The 14,682-nt window shown below is 47.3% G+C and overlaps 1 protein-coding gene across 1 annotated transcript in view; it reads right to left on the bottom strand.

Moving 5' to 3' along the window:
- Positions 1–14,682, bottom strand: part of LOC144129161 (uncharacterized) — a 106,069-nt gene that overhangs the window by 26,035 nt on the left and 65,352 nt on the right. Inside the window, exon 2 of the mRNA XM_077663115.1 lies at positions 3,511–3,643. Coding sequence (XP_077519241.1) covers positions 3,511–3,643 — 133 coding nt within the window. The remainder of the gene's footprint in view (positions 1–3,510; positions 3,644–14,682) is intronic.

Here is a 14,682-nt window from a genome sequence, read left to right as displayed (position 1 = left end):
TACCAGCAGATCTCGCAGTGTTGCGGTGGCGCCGCCCTTAAAGTCATCACTAAAATGTGGCCACTATAAAACGATGGTGGCGCTATGGTTTAAGCGCTTCGAATTCTGAGCTTTATAAGACGCTGGCACAGACTAGGCTAATCGACTGCGACTGTGTCAAAGGCTTTCAGCTTGGTTTTAATTAAAGAGCAACTTAATTTGACGACCTTAAAGGGATCGAATATGTGAAACATTCAGGCAAATCATGTGAAGTTTTTTTTTTGTGTTAGCATATAAAACGGGGACGTAATCGCCTAATAAAGCCGCATGGTGTTCAAGCTTTTCAGTAGCGCATTGCGCCCGTTTGCTTGAAAGAAAACCAACGTCACCGAAGATAAAGCCCACAAGGTATTCTTTGATGTCGTCGAACGAAGCACGGCATGCAGGATGTGGGTATAGGCAGTGAAAATCTGGTGTCAACCTCATCGTTATCATCGAGCTTCTCCGCGGTTCTTCAATGCAGTGAGCAGAAGCCTGAAGATCGTTACAGCAGCATTGTTTTCGTAGTAAAAAAACACTTCAGATTTAGTTTAAGAAAACTCACTTTAGCGTTAGCCGCCGCGGTGGCTCAGTGAATATAGTGCTCGGCTGCTTAACCTGAATATGTGGGTTTGATCCTGGCCGCGGCAGTCGCATTTTGGTAGAGGCAAACTGCTAGATGCCCGTGTACTGTGCTATGTCAATGCAGTACGTTAAAGAACCCCAGGTGGTCGAAATTATTCAGTGTCCTCCACTACGGCGCCCCTATCATAGTCTGAGTCAGTTTAGGACGTTAAACTTAGTATAACCAAAATAAAATCACTTTAGCGTTTAAAAAAGAAAAGAGGTCGCGCAGCCGCCGTAAGTGCGTTTGTTTCATAAATTACAATACCGGGCCTGTGCATTTCTTGGTAAAGGGATAAAGTAAAAAAAGGCACAACATGACCTAGATGGTCAAAAAAAATTCTCTTAATAGATGATACGCTCTGCAGAGCATCAACTTCTGTTTACAGTCACACCGTGCGATCGACGCCGACACATATACGTTATTTACCCGTGAGAAACGCCCTCTTAGAGTTAGCGGGGAAAAGGCAGAGACAATCGGCAATATTTAACTCATAGGACGATACCCAGTGGTATGCCAATAAGTAATACTGGTGAATCTGTCCTGCAAGAATTACAAGAAAGCAAAGAAAGCGACTGACAGTGCAAGCACTGTCAGCGGTATGCAGTGGCACCTGCGTAATGTAGCATAAGCCAGGTGCTTCAAATAACTGCACTACTCACAACGTTTCGTTGTACGAGGTTAAGAAAGACAGCTTCTAGCAGCAAACGAAACAAAGAGAATGAAGAGACAGTTCAAGGTTTGTCATTAAGAACAACGTGACCGTTCAAACACGTGGAGGTCCGTGCTGAGTCGTAGATGTGATCCCGCTATCCCACGCTGGAGAGTAAAGTGTCTGGATCCTGCTTGGCGGTGGCGTAACGTTGACCCATTTTCTCTGATCGTCTTCCGCGACGACAGAGATGGAGTGACCTTTGAGCTCAGGTTCTTGTACCGCCTCTCGTCGTTTAAAAAGTCATCACGGGATAATCCGTAGTCGCCCTTCGATCACTCTCGCTGAGACAAAACGAAAGCTAAGATCTCGCTGAGCCAATGTAAATACTCCAGAGGGTACAAACGCCCCAACAGAGCACTCCTATTCGACACCGGCGGGGAAAGGCTGGGAAATATACACCTCGCCGTAACGGCGTCACGGCGCATTGTACGAACCATATTGTGGTGTGTATAAGTATACGATGTCTGGGAGATGGAAGCCGATTGTCGGCCAGTCAATCTCCCGTCATCTCGTCGTTCGACGATAGCGACAGAGACCGCGGCAACGCTTAGCGGTGTATATAAATGTCACTACCCACTTTTGCTACTCTTTGAAAAAACGTGACCCTGCACCGAATTCCTCTTTCATCAGACACTTCGATCATCATTTGCTCCCAGCTTTCTTGAAGGCGCCGCACAGCTAGCGTGGTATTCAGCGCATTCGCCGCGGTCCACGTATTTGTGAAGGGGGCAAGCAGCTCTATTGGTTTCCGAGAGATCAACATGGACAGCACTTCGCGCGGCAGTACAAGGTCACTTGTTTGCGCTCTATGAAAATTTTTGTTCACCAAGCGATGAGTTGCCTTTTTTTTCACTCTCCGCCAATGGTGTATAGCCTTCTAACGCACTCAAGGCGATCGCTGCGGCGGCACCCACAGCCGTCAGAGTTCTTCGGGCGCGCGTGGTTCTTGTAATGAGAGCTGTCCGCTCTCGGACTGGAGGGATTGTGTGCACGTGTGTTTTTGCTCGGCACACACGACACCCACGTTTGCGCAGCGGGTGTACAGCGGCTCTCCTTCGCATCGGGCTGCTGCTCGTGGAGACGAAACAATTTGGACCATCGGGGTCTGATACGCGCGCGCTAACACGGAGGCTGTGTTGTGTCTCCCCTGACACGACCGATTGAGTGGAACGCGTGTCGAATCGGCGAGCTATGCAATAACGCCCTGCCTGTCTGGTCCGCATCGTGACGGCGCCCTATGGCCTTTCAGTTTCCCCCGGTTCTCTATATTCTAAAGGCGTGCTCTTTACTGACCCTGTATAGTAATTCAGTGCAGACGCGGGGACCTCCGGGTTTGCTAGGTGACATTTGGTGTAACGGTTTCCGAGCAGAAGTTGACTGAAAGGACCGATGTACTTTTTTTTTTTTTACTGTTCACCGTTACGAGTTCTTTATGGGTGGTTCAGGAGTCTGAAAAATGGCAGTGCCTGAGACAAAAGATATACCCGATTTTGTAACAACATGGTAGCAGTTCGGGCCCATTATTTTTGAAAACAGGAGCATGTCGGTGACAATCACGTAAGTATACGGTGTCAGTTTATAACGTTCATATAGTTTGAGGCAATGTATTTGAATGCATGTTTAAGACGATTCTTATCAGACCGCTATATTATGATTTAATTAATTTGAATATTCCTAAACACAGGCGAAGTGGCGTTTTATTTTGTTGTGAGTCTTATTTTTCGTTTCCTTCCTTCCGCACTTCTATCGCTGGCAGCGGCGGCCTGCGACATGAGTGTCGATATCTGGAAAGCAGCGTCACTCGCTGGCTCCGTTATCAAAAGTAGCGCAGACCACTGTCCGAGAGGTAAAATAAAAGAGAATTTTACATAGTACGGCATCAGATTCTCACTGCTGCTAGTAAGACCGGTCTGTGATTGGCGGTAACTTTGAGCTTGCCAGTCACGACCATCGATTTGACGGCAACATGTCTCACAAGCCAATCACAAATGACTCTGCGGTGACGCGCAAACGGCCAGGTGAGACTGCCTTCAAGTAAAATGATCGCTGTGAGGGAAACTGGAAAACAATCTTTGCAATCACGCCCACAGGATGTCCAGACACGCATGGTTGTTTGAAGAAGGGTGCTTCGTAGTGCGCGCGTAGTACGTACGTGTAATGCACTTCGAGCAGGATACCGGATTCGTCCATCTCGCAGGCCGCTCTGCTGCAGGCTCCGATGGCCCAGCTCTCGTTGATGGCCCTCGCCGAGCAGCTACTCACGTCGTAGCACATGCCCGGAAAGTCTGCGATGAGGGAATGAGAAAAATCAATCAATCAATCAATCAATCAATCAATCAATCAATCAATCAATCAATCAATCAATCAATCAATCAATCAATCAATCAATCAATCAATCAATCAATCAATCAATCTTATTTTCACCAAAACAAAATATACATGGCGAAAAAGGGGGGTAAAAGAAAAAGCTGCCCAATAATATGAACATGTTGAGTACGCTCGTTTAAGACAAGGTCACTATGCACTATGTAAAGCTGACGCCATGCATGGCATGGACCGTCGCAATAGCTTTGGGTCTGAAGGTGTGGCCACACATTGACAACTCGTGGCTGTGAATAATAAAAACCATTTCTTTCTCTTTGCTCGAACACACCCGGCTGCACTTACTTTGCTCGCTCGTGCACTGAAAACAAGTTCTCGCCTTATCTGTGCCGGTCGCAGCACCTTGAACTGGGCGGGCGGAGCCTCTGGCAATGCTTCCGTCTTGAGAACCCAAACCGAGACGGCTACTCCGATAGGGGCGGATGATCTTTGGGTGAACATGAAATCTGATAACTTCAGCAAGATAAATGGCACCCAATGAAAACTCGACGAAAGTTACATAATGTGGTCGAAGCGAACAATCGGTGCATTTAAAATAGACCATGATTTTTTTTTTCCTTTGCCAGTGTGAACCGAATTACAAGCAAAAATAGTTTCATCACGGAGCTTCAAGACAGTATCGTTAAGTACACCTCGCAGTCAAAATATATGCTCATTCATGTTTTGTAAGTTTATGGTGTGCCATGCACACCATAAACTTTGCTCAAATTTTACTTTATACTTTACTAAATTTTACTTTATATAATAGCGCATCGTGAAAACTCTCAATTGTAAATCCAACAACAAAAGGCACAAAAACCCAGACGGTACAAAAGGTAACGTCCAGGTGAGCACAGGATGCTGTGAAGAGTACGCGGAAGTGACACTGCCAACAGTACAGAGAATGCACTGCACGCTCACTAGATTTATTGACCCTGGGCTCTTCTCCAAAAATAAATAGAAGAAACTACGTTACCAAATGTATTCGCCTATTTACATCTGCTGCGCCATGTTCGAAGCATACGTAGTCTTTTGCGTACCTTTTGCCGCCAACTCATTTATTATCGCGCAACGCTGCGAAAACATGTGCGCCGTGAACACTCGCAGCACTTTATATCGAAGTCAGGTTAGTGTACTTTCCCATTTTTAGCCTCCTGAGAAAAATTCGCCGACAGAATGAAAGATTCCCATTTGTAGGCCCGGGTCAGAGGAACTTATTTCCCCGTTTAAGGTGATTTGTTTGCTGGCCATTGTCTCTCATGCTAAACAGTTTAAGTATAGAGCTTGTACGCTATTTATGTCCCTCGTTATTATTTGAATGCAGATTTCTTTTTTCTTCTATTGGCTACAACGGGGAACAAAGAAAGCAAAACTTCGTATGAAACAGCACTGTTGCATAAAAGATGCAACTTTTCCCTATTACATTATTCCTTGTGCAAGGCTCTCTGAAGATTCTGCTCACTGTAACAAAGTAAATGAAAGAAAGAATATAAATGAAAGAGAAAGAAAGAAAAAATGACCGAAGAGGCGTCGGAATCGTTGATTGTGTGCCGAAAAATGAGTTGCGAGAGGGAAAAAGAGGGGAGAATTTCGAATGCTCGCCGCCTTATAGCAGAGCTAAAGCCCGCGCTCAATAAGCCTGTTGCGCCTAAAGACGCTTCGTGTCTTATCGGACGAGATGGTTCGCGCCGATTTCTTTTTTTAGCGCGCACTCTTTCAGTGGACGTTTCTGCAGACACATTAGCGCTATAGCATTTGACTAAGAGGGGCTTTTTAAAGCAACCGCTTCGATTCTGAGGGGAAAAAATGGGCGTCTTTGTGACCTCGTTTGTCGAGGAAAGACCGGTTCGTGGAAAGTCTCGCTTGCTTTCTCTTTATTCTGTCGCTCGCCAAAGCGGTAATGGAAGGCGGATTCTCGGACGCCATTCGGCGGGAAAGTTCCTACAAGTTGCGAGAATCGAGTCAGGCGGGAAGAATCCTAGCGCTTTGCCGCTGATTTCTCTGGCAGCCCTCTAGGCGGATGAAAAGCTATTACTGAGGGGACAGATTGGCGTCGCTGGGAACTCCTTAAAATAGGCCCGCAGAGTGGCTAAATTCAGCCTTGCGTAATTATGGATAACACGGTTAACAATGATCTTAATTACTCGCAAAACGAGATAACAAAAGCAGAAATTTAAGGCAACGCAAAGAGGCTGTTGTTATAAATGGCGATGAACAAACAAAAAAGAAAATTTCAGCAACGTACTAAAAGCGTAGGTGATACGCAGCTCTTAAATACAGCTGTTACTTAAAGTATAGGTGTAGTAGGCCTGCCAAGAGATGTATATTTTTAGATATGCTTACTAGAATCAATAGTATTCGGTTCATCTAATTCTGGTAACTTTCTGTTTTTCTTGTTGTTTGCAAAAGTCGATGAAGTTCAGTAGCAAAAAATAGTTGATGCTCAAGAATAGAACTGTATGACGCTCTAAGACACTGGGAAAATAATGGAGTATTGCGCACGCCTCAGATCAAAATTTCTTTAAAATATAATTAAGCACGACATACTCCTATATGGGTCTTGTTTCACATTTTCCTACCGCTTCCAGCCCAGATCCTTCGCACAGTTGAATAGAATAACAAAATAACTTGTTCAACAAACCCTGTGGCGTGAGTCTTAGGAGTTTTTGAGGAATGCAGTCGAACACGCTTGTTCATGCACAGTCTTTACCAGAAAGCGTTCGGTGCTTTAGCTACCCCCTGGCACAAGTCAGGCTTAGTTGTTCATCACTTTTATTCTTTTTCTCAGGCTGCATACAAGTCGCAGCTGCAATGTCCTGGCACAACAGTGTTTCCCGAGTCGGTCGGCAGCTGATCGTGCCGTGGAGCGACGTGTTCGCGGAGTGAGTCACAGTGTCGGCGGATGGGCGCGCGACTGCTGATCGGTTGCGTAATCCGGTCAGGACGCACCGACCAACCAAAGAGAGGCGGGCGTGACCTGGGACGCATTAAGAAAGTCCTGAGGATGCCTTGCTCGCCACGTGCCCTGTCTATAGACTGTCAACTGGTTCTGCGTTGAGTCAGGCTTGTGCTGCCCTATCAGAAAGCGAAAAAGGAAAGGAAAAAAAAAACAGTCCTAAAGGTGCACAGGTCTGTTATCAGCGCGCGGTTCAGCTCTTTCGCGTTGATTTCGGCTACGTGGTGTTGATTTGACTTAAAAGCCATCCGATACATTTCTGCGCTGGTAGCCCACGAAAACCTATTAACTATTAATTATTAATTCCACGCGCGTTTCTGGCCTTACAATGCACGGGTCGTTCGGCAGAGGCAAAGACGTGGACAACATACTAGAGCATTTCAATTGCTTCCTTCGATCGGCGTCGATGTCTCGGAAGCTGGCTCATTGTCGAGATCCCCTACAGTGAGCGTCGGGCAGATGAACCAAGTCTGCAAGACGGGTTTCCTGTTTTAAGATGGGCTCTAACATCGCACGATGAGCAATGTTGCTGCAGGACTCCCGTCTTAACCAATTAAGATAGCTTAATCTTCCCGACATCAAACTTGTTAGGAATAGTTACGGCTGTAGAGAAAGGACGTCGACTTTACTCAGCCTGCTAGAACTGAACAGAACTAATCGTAAACGGCTGCTGCGTCCCGCAACCGGTAATGTCGAAGGCTGTATAGTATCTTGGATTTTTGCGATGGTCCCCGCAAGCTCGCAATACTCCACAGTGAGTGGTAATTCTGGACAATGTTGATTCACGCTTGTTTTTTTTTTTTTTGGCACCGCAGATCACTCTGAGAATCCAGAATTTTCTCGAAAATTCAGGTTGACAGGCAACTGTTCTTCTTTCAGCAAACGATTAGTACGCTAGAGGAAAACAAAAAAAAAAACAGAGAAAAATTGCAGCATGTTTATTCGGGATGCACCGGTGTAAAAATAATTCTAAAATATATACGAACCAGTTAATATCTTCCGTATGATTCGCAGAAATAGTCGGGGCTGCAAAGAAAATTCATTAATTTGTAAATGAAAACGGACATGTTACTTTTGTGTAATTCAGTATCAAAGGCGGGAACCTACAACGCAACGCTTGTTTAGCGATCAGCGGTACTCAATAGCGGTAACGGACCTGCTGTTGGATCAGTGATAATAATAATAATTGGTTTTTTGGGGAAAGGAAATGGCGCAGTATCTGTCTCATATATCTTTGGACACCTGAACCGCGCCGTAAGGGAAGGGATAAAGGAGGGAGTGAAAGAAGAAAGGAAGAATAGGTGCCGTAGTGGAGGGCTCCGGCATAATTTCGACCACCTGGGGATCTTTAACGTGCACTGACATCGCACAGCACACGGGCGCCTTAGCGTTTTGGATCAGTGGATATTTTCAGATTCTATGCTCGCCCCAGATGTGTTTGAATTTTCCCAAAAGCCCATTTAATGATTTAAAGACAACTTTCTTATTTCTTATCTTCCTTTCTGAAAACATCACTAAGTTACGACCAATCATGAAAGAAACTTCTCGTGCGCATCTTCTGTACACTCTTCCCACCAACTGCGCTTCTTTATTTTGCGTTCTCTCTCACGTTTTCGGCCGCGGTTCCGAGATCTACAATTTGTTTTCCTATTTTGCGCCGTTCCGAACAACGCCTCGCCAGCTACGCACCATCGCGTGTCTGTACCGTTCCCGGTGTTAATTCCGTCCCAACGCACCTGCCGCCGAAAATTGGCCATCACGAGTTAAGCGCGCGCGCGCAAAGCGAAAACATATCAAAACACAAGCGGCGCTAAGGCGTAGTGCGAGGAACCCGGGGAGGACTTGTGATAGGTCAGGTCCCAGTGCCCTCCTATAAGAGCGCCGTTTCGAAATCCCCATGAAATAAAGAAGAACGGAGGTGGAGGGGGGGGGGGGGGGGGGTAGATCCGCGCAGCTACGTGCTTGCGTCTCGGCCCAACGGTGCTACTCACGCCGGGGACCGAGCAGCTCTTCCAGAGCGAGGTCACGCGGTTCGCTGTCGCCCCTGCGTCCGGCGTAACACGGTTGGGGAAAGCCTCCAGCGGCAGCACTGTCCCCCGCAACGGTGTGTACGCCTGTTTTCCGCGCATGGCGTCTCGTTGGCTGCGCTTTCGGAGTGGGCGAGGGTAGGTCGGTCAGTGGAAAGCGAGCTTGCCGCAGATGGCCACTTCCGGGAAGTCCGGCATTTCTTCTCCGGGTGAGAGGAGCTTGCCCGAAGATGAGTGGGAAACACGACAGGCGCAGCAACAAACAACGCCCCGAGCTGAGCAGCCCTTGTCCGGCTGGCGTGAGCACTTATTGTTCTGCTCTCTTCTCTCTCGCCCTCCACCGCTCTCCCTCGTCGCAGAAACTAGTACAGCGGCTTCCCGACGTTTCGGGGCAAATCGGTAATCAGCCGTTACGACGGCCATCGGGGTGGCGCCGCCGCTGCCCAAGAAACTGGGCAAACAGCGACGATCCCGATGCCCGGCCGCGATGAAAGATTGACAGCGGCCCGCAGCTCTGCGGAAAGGCCGAGCACTGCAGGGGGTTCGCTGCCTCCGGTAAAAGAGAACGCGCGAGTTAATGACCCGAAAAAGGTCAGTCATGGTCAGCACGCATGACTCGCGTCTCTCTGTGCGCGACATGTGGAACGCGGCTAGGGCGAATAGCGGGTAAGCGTTTCCGTGGAACGCGCAAACGGTGGTGCACTCAAGGTTCAGCCTCCTGTTGCGCGACATGGGCTCAGGTCAACCATCAATCGCATTACATGGCCATATCTACTCGAGCATGATGGATGCTTGCATTGCAAGGAGGACCTCTCACTCGCACCCCGATTAACAGCGGAGGTGGAAATAAATACGCTTACTTTCTTTTTTTTTTTCGAGGTATCACCTGTCAGAAACTTGTGCATTAGTACACGGCATTCCGGTCTATGAGGGAGGCCGCTGTGAAAGACTCCGCGTTAGGCTTGACCACCGGCGGCCCTTTAATATGCATTATGAAAACGAAAATTGGTTTTGAGGAAAGGAAATGTAATTCACTTGGATTAGACATTCCCTGTTTGGACCTGCACCAAACCCTGGCCAATCCCCCACCGTGGGTATGTGCCATCATCTTTTCAGGGCAACAACAACAAAAGAAATGTCGCCGTAACTATCTCACATATCTCGGGGGACACCTGGACCGCGCCGTAAAGGAAGGGATAAAGGAGGGACCAGAGAAGAAAGGAAGAGAGAGGTGCCGTAGTGGAGGGCTCCGGAATAATATCAACCACCTGCGGATCTTTAACGTGCACTGACATCGCACAGCCCATGGGCGCTTTTTGCGTTTTGCTTCCATCGAAACGCGGCAGCAGCGGTAGGGCTCGAAGCCGGTACTCCGGCTCAAAAGAGCGCCTTAACCTGTGAGCCACCGCGGCGGGTATTTAATATGCATCGAAACCTCAGTTCAAGGTGGGGTGCGCCAACTCGCAACTGCTGCATATGTGTTCCTGCTCCGCAGTTAATTAGTGATGTGTCATGACTTATCTAGTTGATGGTCTAGTGTACAGTAGTGGTTAGTGGTAGATTGGGCTGTCAGCTAGAAAAAAAAATGGTTCTGATTAGTTTTTGCGCATTTAAGTGTTTTTGTGGCAGGTCCAGAAGCTGCTTGAACTTTGACGCATTATTACCGACTGGTGTGTGTGCTCACGGCCTCTGCATGACCTCCTTTGCTCGTTGAAGTCTTCTTCTTCGGTGCTTTTATTTTTGCGTCAAGTTGTATTATACCTACTCCGCGACAAAATAATTGCAAATAAAATACCAACACGTAAGCCCCCTTTTCCTATGTCCTTCCTGAATTTCTTCTTTAGTTTCGACCTAATTTTGGTTTGCATTGAACTGAGTGCTGCTAGTCTAGTGTCACTAAAATGCATTGCATCCAGATCCATGCAGGGGCCTCGATAGAGACTCCCTTAATAATGACACTCGCGGACGTAATTTCATCCTTGAAGGTGGCGAAAGAAGATTGAGCCTGCATCGTGTTTCCGTGTACGATTCCAAGAAAAATAGTGCTTGCAACATATCTAAAACACACACGAAGCGCCCAGTATATATCACTGCTCGACCAAGTGGGAGGTCGGGGGTGAGGGGGTGGGGGGGGGGGGGGTAAGAAGGAAGAGGCGAACTGGGTATATACTCCAACCTGGCGGTGGCCGCACGACAGCCGTGGCTGGGCGTCTGTCACGCGCTGTCAGAGCCGTGACAGGACGCCTTTGAGACCACTGCCCTGACAGCGGAGGCGGCGAGTAGCCGATACCCCCCTCGAGAAATGAAGCAATGACAACGGGCCGATCGCATGCGGGGTAGCCTGGGCGCGTTGTTTCGACGTATAGCTTCACGCTCCAACTTCGCTTGCAACAATGTTGTTTGTACCGTGGCCGTGTTTACCTTTCTTTTTTTTTTTGCGAAAGGTCTGGAGTGAGTGCTAATAATAATAATAATAATTGGTTTTTGGGGAAAGGAAATGGCGCAGTATCTGTCTCATATCTTTGGACACCTGAACCGCGCCGTAAGGGAAGGGATAAAGGAGGGAGTGAAAGCGTAATAGCGTAGACAGTAACCGGCTTTTGATTGCTTTTTCTGCGGAAAGCAGAGCGCGTGCGCCACGCAAATACGTAGAAATATGACAGAAATGGGGATCTGTGGCACTCCAAAAAATAGTAAATAAAAATAGGCGTAACAATAGATGATTCTGGTGTAAGTAAAACTGCAGGTTTGCAGTTGCGTGCATTTGCCACGTAAATCAGCTGTCCATATGTTTCTGAATGGATTCATGCAAGCTTCACACTTGATTCAAACGCGGCCTCGCAACAAGCAGAAATATTTTCGTATTATGAGGCCTTATGACGAACGGAGCGAAGGTAAGTGAGACATTTGGCGACATTTCAGCCCTTATGCGTTGAAATTAGAATAAAAAAAAAGCCTTCTATTCTAAGATACTGCTGTCCTTAACATTTAATGTTACGAATTGACAGCCTCGAGTATTAGAAGCGAGCAAATACCCTTGTGAATTTAGTTTCAAACAAACGATGGTCACGATGGTGTTTTTATATTATCCAGTGAGCGATTTGGTTATGGAACAGTATAGTTTATGTGGATAGAGCCTTTGGTTCGTTCCAACTCGTCACTGGGAGTCAGTGGCGTAGCCAGAAATTTTGTTTGGGGGGGGGGGGGGGGGGGGGCATGATGCAGCGCGGCCTCTTCATAGAATTTGTGGAAGGGTCAAACGCAACAAAAATAACTGCATTGCCATTGCCATTGTGTATTAGAAAACGCTACGCACTGTCTAGACAAACGAAATATGTATTTTTAAAAAATAAAGCAATGTATTCGTATGTCTTAAAAATCATGGCAGACATGATTAAAAAACGTAAAACTGAGCAGGGGACAAGACACAGCAGAGAAGGAAACAGGACGAGCTCGTCCTGTTTGCTTCTCTTCTGTGTATTGTCCCCTGCTCAGTTTTATTTCTTGTAATCATGTCATACCAACTATCACTTTATCGTTCACTCGTGGCAGACGTAACTGATACCAATGCTTCCATGTTTTTGGGTATTTATTAAGTAAAGAAAATATCACACGAAGTCTAGAACTACATCGGTCCGGAACCAGCAAAGCAGTGCATGTCGCTGATATGAAAAAACGTTAAGGCCATGAAATTAGCAAGTAAAGGACAATTATTCTAATGAATGTTTGTTGTTCAAGAGCCTCTACATTTTTGTGCATATGCAACAGCCAGGGAAAAATCTCAATGACGCTGTCCTTCGTTCCAGTGTACTGCGCAGCAGCAGCTGTCACCGGGCATGTATTGCGAGTAATTGCACCGAAATTTTAGTCGCAACAGTGAGCCATCGATAGGCCCTTGGAAGTTTGCGCTAGGATGGGTCCCCTTTCGTTACATGACTCCAGGGGCATGGGAGTTGCCACGAAATCTAACCCGAGTTAGCAACGTTCGCGCCAAAATGTCTTTTCTAGTCTGAAAAAGACACTGTAGGTGGCAAAATCCAGGATGACTTCCGGCGCCGGTGGTTGTTTTGGTCAGCGGTGCGTGACAGTTCGAAAAAATTTCGGAGGGGGGGGGGGGGCTGAAGCCCCATAACCCCCCCCCCCCCCCCCCCCCCGCCTACGCCCCTGCTGGGAGTATCCGTTACTGCGCTTGAGGTATAGCCATCAATGCCACTCACACATTGATTCTTACTTAATAATTTACATACTTTCAATGCAGTGCAACTACAGAGGCCCTATTAATTGAAAGTACGCTGCTGTGAGTTTTCGCGGAGCTAAAAGTAAATGCATGCGACCTTCTTCTTTCTCCGTAATAAAAAGAAGAACAGATGAAAGAAAGCGGGCCAAACGCGCTGCCTATAGGCCGAGCCGATCACAGGGAAAATTGTGAGCAGGCACTGAAGTAACGGACATTGACTTACTTTTTCCTCTTCCCCCGCCATCTCGTAACTGAGACAATAAACAGGACACGCGTCAAGTTTTGCGTCATTTGTGCTTTGCTTAGAGCGTCCGAGTAACGCGAGTCGTTGGCCGACGCGCGACTCGGAGCATCGTGCCCTGTACGAGGAAAAAATGCGCTCGAACCTTTCTCTCGTCCTAATTCAATTCGTCTGTCATGCTCTGGCCGTGGTTCTATAGAGGGCTGCAAAAGCGAACAACGAGGATGCTCTCTCAGTTATGCCCGTCGAGTATCGCCGGGCTCCTGCTGTTTTTTTATTCCTAAATGTGGCGCGCAGTGCCAGCCTGCGCTATATCAGTTGCCTCTGCAAGTTGCGCTTTCCTTGTCTTCACTTACTCCTGCTTCTCGTTCGCTTACCGTAAGGTGTGTCATCCAGTTTTCGCGCTCGTAACGGGTGACCTAATTCATTTCATCCTGCTCTCCAGCGCAACTCTGTCGCATATTTTGCCACAGGTGTGCTTTGTGCTTCAGTAAAGAGTTCTCACAGTACGCTACGTTTTGTCGTAAAAGTGCACTCACACGTGTGGTTCTCTCAGTCAAAACTGTTCTATTTTATAAACCATGAATTACAAGTTAAACGGACATACGCTGCCTGCAGGTCAATAATCTATGTGAACAGAAACGCGAGTAGAAGTTGTTAGGCAAAAAGACCGAAATCTCACGCCAATCACATATTTTATGGCATGTGCTTATGTTGCATGTTTGATTGAAGGGGCCTATTATCTAGGCCTAAATCGTTCGGGAAATTCCCGCATCAAGGATATGCTTCAAGACAGCCGTCGACAAGGCTGTGTTTGAAACTACCTGGTTATGAAGCAAACTACATCAAATACACCGCAAGGAACCCGTTAAGGTCGTTAGACGTCAGTGTAGTATTTATGCTAGTTTTTATTGCGCCGCTCCAGAGCAGATAAACCGCTGTCAGCATTGATACTTAGTTGCATTGCAAGGCTCACCGGTCATTATAGCGTGTCGACCCGCCTTCGTCAACCGTCGGCGTTCTTGTTGCGTAATTAGGGCAATCTGAATAGGAAGTTTGGATGTGGTCGTGCCAGATGACACGCTAATTACGGAGAGTCCATAATACTGACTCCTCTTGGTAACGATTTCTTTCAATTTCGTGACAGCACGCTCAAAATACAGTCACCCACACGCTTTGCACAGGTGCCCTTCAGATGCGCTTTTATGTCACCACGAAACTAAGGGCAAGTTTCACTGCGACAATATTGTACAAATACCAGCCGTGCTCTTGTCTCTTCCTGAACGGTCAACGTTTGCTTCGTGAAATTTGTTTGCGGCGCGTTTTTAAGGCACGCTTTTTGCACGCCTGACTTGGGTTTTAAATTTGACGTCACACATCCCTCACTAAGCGGCGTTCGACACAGAGGTCGTCGAGCGTTTACACGTTCTTCGGAACTGCGCCTACTGGAAGAATCGTCAAAGCGTAGCGCGACAATCTGCGAAAAGGGGGACCACGATGTT

The sequence above is a fragment of the Amblyomma americanum genome, chromosome 4 (assembly GCF_052857255.1).
Source record: "Amblyomma americanum isolate KBUSLIRL-KWMA chromosome 4, ASM5285725v1, whole genome shotgun sequence".
In the NCBI taxonomy this organism is placed as follows: Eukaryota; Metazoa; Arthropoda; class Arachnida; order Ixodida; family Ixodidae; genus Amblyomma; species Amblyomma americanum.
This window is presented reverse-complemented; position numbering and strand designations above follow the sequence as displayed.